The 6,145-nt window shown below is 46.5% G+C and overlaps 1 protein-coding gene across 1 annotated transcript in view; it reads left to right on the top strand.

Moving 5' to 3' along the window:
- LOC146171547 (uncharacterized) overlaps positions 1-5,894 on the top strand; it is a 78,155-nt gene extending 72,261 nt beyond the window's left edge. Inside the window, exon 7 of the mRNA XM_084586483.1 lies at positions 5,746-5,894. Within this exon, the coding sequence (XP_084442609.1) occupies positions 5,746-5,841 (96 nt within the window). The 3' untranslated portion in view covers positions 5,842-5,894. The remainder of the gene's footprint in view (positions 1-5,745) is intronic.
- Positions 5,895-6,145: the final 251 nt, after the last annotated feature.

The raw sequence follows: 6,145 nt of genomic DNA on the forward strand, positions 1-6,145 counted from the left end.
AAGTTTATCCGTTTATTTCCTTCTACAATTTCAAATGAATGCGAATTACTAGTCAAAGCGGTGGGTCTAGAATGTGAGACAAGCAGATTTTATACCCATGTGAAAGGGACACTTTGACGTTTCTATTGATCAGATGTGTTTTATGCGGGAAGGGATATTCCGAATATTAGTGGCGTCGAGTGCCTGGCTTAAGCCTAGAATCTTCCCGGGTGCTCAGCTTAAGTTAAGCGCTATGATTAGTAATCTTGTGCTTGATTCCTCGCTACGTAAAAGAAGAACAATGTGCTTAATATCCAAGATGAGTTTTTGTCTATAGATAATTGGTTATTCAGTAGAAGGGTAGACATTGACAAAAGGCTTTCATCGAAGCGTTTCACGTTAGTCTAACGCGGCACTAGGCGGTGTGAAGTGTTGTACACACTAAAAATTTACCGACGATTACGTTACTTCCTAATGCGAAATTTGAACGCAGCTGATCAGCTGTTTCACCTTTTTCGATAGATTGAGGCAAAGATTTCGAGCAAAACATGCATGTACAATTACAGACTATTTTATTTTTGACACATATTCTTGCAAGAAACACTCCACTAGCTGATCTTGACTGCCATGAAGGAAGCTTTGTGATCGGAGAAAGGAAGAGATCAAATACGTTATTGCGAGGTTGCAGGAGGCAGTGCGTGGGCCCATAGGAACGTTGTGCGGCGAAAAGATAGCAGCGACTGACTGATACCGCTGACGACGCCAGCGAGTCAAGACAACGTGGCTCTGAACTTCGGCTTGGGATGCACCAGCCATGATCCGCTGATAGCGAGTCGGCGCTTCGACAACTGGAGAACGCTTTCGCCCCGCCGGAACAAGGGGGTACACGCAGCGGCGAACGGTCATGGCAGCAGCGCGCGCAGCAATCGGAGAGCCGCGAGGGGGGGGGACTCGCGCTGCCCTCGCTGCAGAGCTAGTTACGAGGGGCAACGCCAGCGGCGACCGAAACACGCAGCAACGGGCGCTAAATAGCTTCACTCTAATACGTGTACACCTCGACAGTACTGGAGGTCAAATGAAGCTCAGTAGTACTTGCGAGCGGGCAGCGCCGGATGTCGTCGGAATTGGAGGTCAAATGCGGGACCTCTACATAAAGGCAGAAGCTCCATTCAGAGTCCACAGTTTCTGTGGGTACCGACAGTTGGTGGTGAACGACACAGAATGCCCTAAAAAGAAGAATTATTTCCATCACCTATAAAAAAACGAGGCTTAGGCTGCTCCTTTATTGCGATTGGTCTTAGTTTTCTGCAAATTGTACACTGATGTGGCTGGCAGCAATAGCTGAAGCGCCGTTCAAACTTTTTTCAGCGATAACTTGCATGCCTCTAATGCAAACGGCAATTAACAATGTTCGATTAGTAGATGTGCAGTGAAGATTAGATGGTACGTACAGCGCATTTTCTTTCTTGCACGCATACTTATAACAGGGAACTGTTAAGCAGAATCAATATTTGTAAGAAGCAAGGTTCGGCACGTGTGTTCATAGCAGAAATACGTCGGATCATGTATTGTCATGTATTGTTCAAGATCGGTCACATGGCGCATCACCCACGCGATTTACCGGTTGCGCAAGGATGCTAAGGTGGAGACAAGGTGCACTTTTTAATGCGGGAACAAGCTGCTGCCATTTTGTGTAGTTTAAGAGACGCAGCTGTGTCCAGTTGATTTCCCGTAACCAAAACGGAGGCACTGTTACTGACGCTCATCTACTTTCATGAAACAGAACACTAAACGCCATGCTGCCATGTTCTGTGCGGTTTATTCAGCGTGAACTCACAGGCGGCAGAAGTCTTCAGTCAATCTGGATCAAGCTTTTCTCCGAGAACAAATGGGGAGTTTTCTTCTGACGCCATCGAGATGCGACGCCGCGGCCTGAATTGTTCGTACGGAGAGCTCAGGCGGTCAGTTTGAATTTTGCCAGGCCGGTGGACGCGTCCAACTCAGCACAGCTGTCTCGATGTAGACAAATGGTAGAAACCTCACTCCGAAATTTCAGCCATCTGTGTTCAGTCACCTGCAGCGACATCACAAGATCCGCTTTCTTATTTCGTCCACATCAGAAAGCGCCAAGTGTTAATCAGGGACGTTCGGGGCAGCAGCGCGGAGCATAAGCGAATATAGCACCGCGGGAAAAAAAAACCAAACGTTATAGACAGAGGCAACCAGGACAAGATCTCGGCGGAAGCAACCACAAGGAGCCGAGCAAGCACAGCATGAAGGCTGGAAGAAGTGAAACGCATTCGTTCCGCAGGTTTGCTGAGATAAGCTTTTTGATTTTTTGCCTTCGTATACGCGGCTACGAAAAAAATTGCCGGATGACATAAGCGCAAATTACCAATTTTGTAAACGACGAGAGTGCGCATCAAATCTCTTACAGCGGCCTCAAAGCACATCGGAAAGTTTCTCCTATGCGCATAGATGACCGACAGCTCACCCTTTTTTACATTTGCGCTACGAAAATAGCAAACTCTATCGGCTAGTTTCTTGAAACCACATCGAAACGTGTACATCGCTGCACATTCACTGCAAACACGACTTCGTCCAAGCGCGAGTTTGACACCTTCAACCGTGAAGCGCGAGCAAAAAACAGAAGCGCGCACGCGCGCGTCCAAGATAGCTTTTTTTTTTTCAATCCAAACGCGAGCCCCAAAAGCGCGCAAAGCGAATTAGCTCTGTGGTCAGGGCGCGCGCAGTCAAGCAGCTTTCAACAAAGGTAGTGGGAGGCAGCGCGTGGGCCCATAGAAACTTTGCACGATGAACAGATAGCAGTGACTGACTGATGCCGCTGACGCCTCTAGCGAGTGTAGAGAACGTGACTCTGCCTTTCGGCTTGTGATGCACGCACCGTGATCCGCTGATAGCGAGCCGGCGTTTCGGCAACCGGATAGCACACTCGCCGCCACGCAGGAAAAGGGGTGGGGGACGCGCGCAGCGATCAGATAACACGCGCGGTCGCCACCACGGAGGAAGCGGGACTGCGGCGGGGGAATTAGCGCGCGCTGCCCCAGCTGCGGAGCTGGTTACAGGGACAGCCAACGCCGACGACGACACGAAACGCAGGAACGGGAGCCAAGGAGCTGTGCTTCACAAACTGATGGCAAGGACCGTGACAAAACCCAAAGAAAGTTACAGTGCCTTAGCAATTTGTTTATTACAGGTGACCCCTGTAGTTTTACACCGAAAATATACCACAGAACAACACTGAGAAAAACGTACAGGTAGTATTTAAAATACATTCAAAATACATTCATTCATACTCAGAAACGCAGAACATCGTGTACCGTTAGCCTACACAAAAATACATGTTAGGGAAGCAAATGTAAAGTATTCTCGAGTGCACCACTAGCTCCAATGCAACAGTAACCGTACACAACATAATTTACGCTTTGTGCAAAGTATAGCTATTTGGAAAAGTAAAGTGCGTGGGGATCTGCACATGGGTGATTCTGCATGGTGCGTTGACATCGCTAGCATTCCCAACCTTTTTTACATGAGACGCACTCTTCTCTCACACCTCCAAAGTTAGCTCTTACATGAATGCTGTAAGAATCTACTGTACTACTTTTGAAGCAAAGCCTTCAGGCTTTTTACTTTTGCCAATGGTTCTCCAAGTCTTCAAATAAACCTATATCAACCCAAGGCCAAGCATCATTATTTTCTCTGCACACACTAGACATCTTGTGTGCACGGCCGACTGCTGCTCTACGCTACGAAATAGGACATGACGCACATTAACTAGCCAAATGTTTAAGAAGGTCCACCTAAAATTGAAGTCACTACTGAGTTTGTCGTGCTCAAGAGGTTGTAGACACCAATTTCGGTCAGATTCGGACCAGATCAAATTTTGGGGATTCAGACAGCCACATTTCGGGGGTGGTACTCATAACGTTGGTGGTCACCACTGAATTCGTCACCCACAAAAATTAGGTTCGCCACCGATTTTGGCGAGATTCAGACGAGGTCAAATTTCTGGGATCCAGAGGGTCAAATATTGGGGGTAGCCCACCGAAATTTGGACATGATCGCTCAATTCGCCATACTCACACCATTATGAGCCAGACTCGGACAAAGCAAATTATGGAGGTCCATGGCGCTAAACTTGGGGGAGGTCCACCGAAATTTGGATTGCACGTCACTGAGTTTGCCAAACACAAATTAAGTAGGATACCGCTTTTGGCCACATACGGATGAGGTCATCTTTAGGGGGTTCCCATGGGGCTATATTTTGGGGGAGGCGTACCGAAATTCGGACTTAGCCACTGAATTTGCCAAATTTAAATTAGGTTGGACACCAATTTTCGCCAAAATCGGACGAGGTAAAATTTTGAGGGTATAAAGAGACAAATTTTTTATGTGCGGATATATACTTTCTGCGGACACGTTCTGCGGACGAGTTCTCTACACGGTTTCCTGCGACGTAAGCCTATTATTGCGTTAATAGCCTCCCTCATTGCACGCGTTATCGTTGAGAAACGAGACCTGGGTTCAGAAATAAAAGCGGCTATTGCATGCGCATTGCATGCATCAGCTGTCGCTATTATAGCATGTTGAGCGGATCCCTCAAGTGAAAACAATAACGCGCATAACGACACAAAAGGATAAGTGAATTAAGTGAGATTAACAGCTTTGTGATGCGTTGCAAGTTGGATCATGTATACACAGTCGCTTGGAATAACTACAGAGTACCCCGCAGAGGTGGGCAGTTTTTGTCGGGATGAAGTTCATGCGGCCGGTCACTAAAAGAGCGAAGCATTTTTCACGCCGACTTATGCGCTGAAATTCACAGCTACTGGGCATAGAGCTTCACTAAAAGAGCGCGAATAGCGCGAAGTATAAGCGCGGAATGCTAGGAGCTCGGTCGTAGCAACGGCGGCTGTTGCAAACATTGCGCTGCCGAAAAACGATAACACAAAATGAGCGAACGTTTCGCGCGCTGTTCCCGACGACGACCCGCGGAGCCAATCACCCTTGAAGAAAAGCTCCATTGGGAGAGGTTATACAGGAGGATCTGCGAGGGGGCGCGGAGTGGCGGCAGAGCGCACAGAAAGTCGCTACGTTAATATTTTCGAGGGCTCTCAGTTGGCTACGCGTGCAGACGGCGCTAAGACACAAACGTCTACAGGCGAGCTGCGAGCTATTCGCTGTGCCCGGTTAACTATGCGGGGTTGCCCGGAGCTGTTCACTAGCCACCCTACGATTATTGAATTCCTTGTAATGCCAAATTTTTGGGGCTGAAAACCAAGTTCGGAAATTTAAGTCCAATTATTAGGTTAAACATTACATATCTTCTTAAACATTATTCCCTGCTCATTTAAGTACACTGGCATGTTGCATGAAACGTATGACATGTGCGAATTTAAATTACTCGCTAGCGCTTTTGCAAGATAATTAAATAGAGCCGGATGCAAACCTTCTGTATTCCCGGGAAGATTTGAATTTTTCGGTTCACGCCTAAAGCCGACAAAACATGATCCTATCGCGCTGACAAGGCTGTCATAATAACCTGGAAGGAGAGAACCGCACTACGTCCTCTTGGAAAAAATGTAACGAGGACTGAATGGCATAATGACCACAGAGCCGACAGCAGTACCTCAAACTGTTTTACTTCTTCAGTAACGTGTACGGATACGATTGGTGTCCAAAACATGTCTTTTAGAATGGTAGACGCTATATATGCTGTCTGTTTTTTTTTTTCTGTATTTTCAGCACAAAATACCCCCAAAGACCTACGTGAATGGGACGTGCCAACAATCCGGAGAAAAAGTTATCTGTTCTGAAGTGCAGCTACCACCAGCATGCTAAAGCTTCTACATAAAGGAAATCATTTGAGTTAATTAATAAACTGATATTGAAGTTTGGCATATTTTGTAATATATTCTATATATTATATACAATCGGAAAGCAATCATGACCGCTTTCAATGCCATTTGAAGTGCCATTTTTTTTTATTTGTTTACAAATACGTCTGTCTTGTTAGAGACACAACAGGACTGAAATATACAGCGTTTCAGTCCAATGTCAGGTAATATGATCGGGCAGTTCTTTCTGATATTGGTTATTTGACAGAAAACGCAGAAAACCATCTAATTTATTCCATAATTCAATC

This window comes from Amblyomma maculatum, unplaced genomic scaffold (genome assembly GCF_055883805.1).
Source record: "Amblyomma maculatum isolate TAMU_Amacu unplaced genomic scaffold, ASM5588380v1 scaffold_20, whole genome shotgun sequence".
NCBI lineage: Eukaryota > Metazoa > Arthropoda > Arachnida > Ixodida > Ixodidae > Amblyomma > Amblyomma maculatum.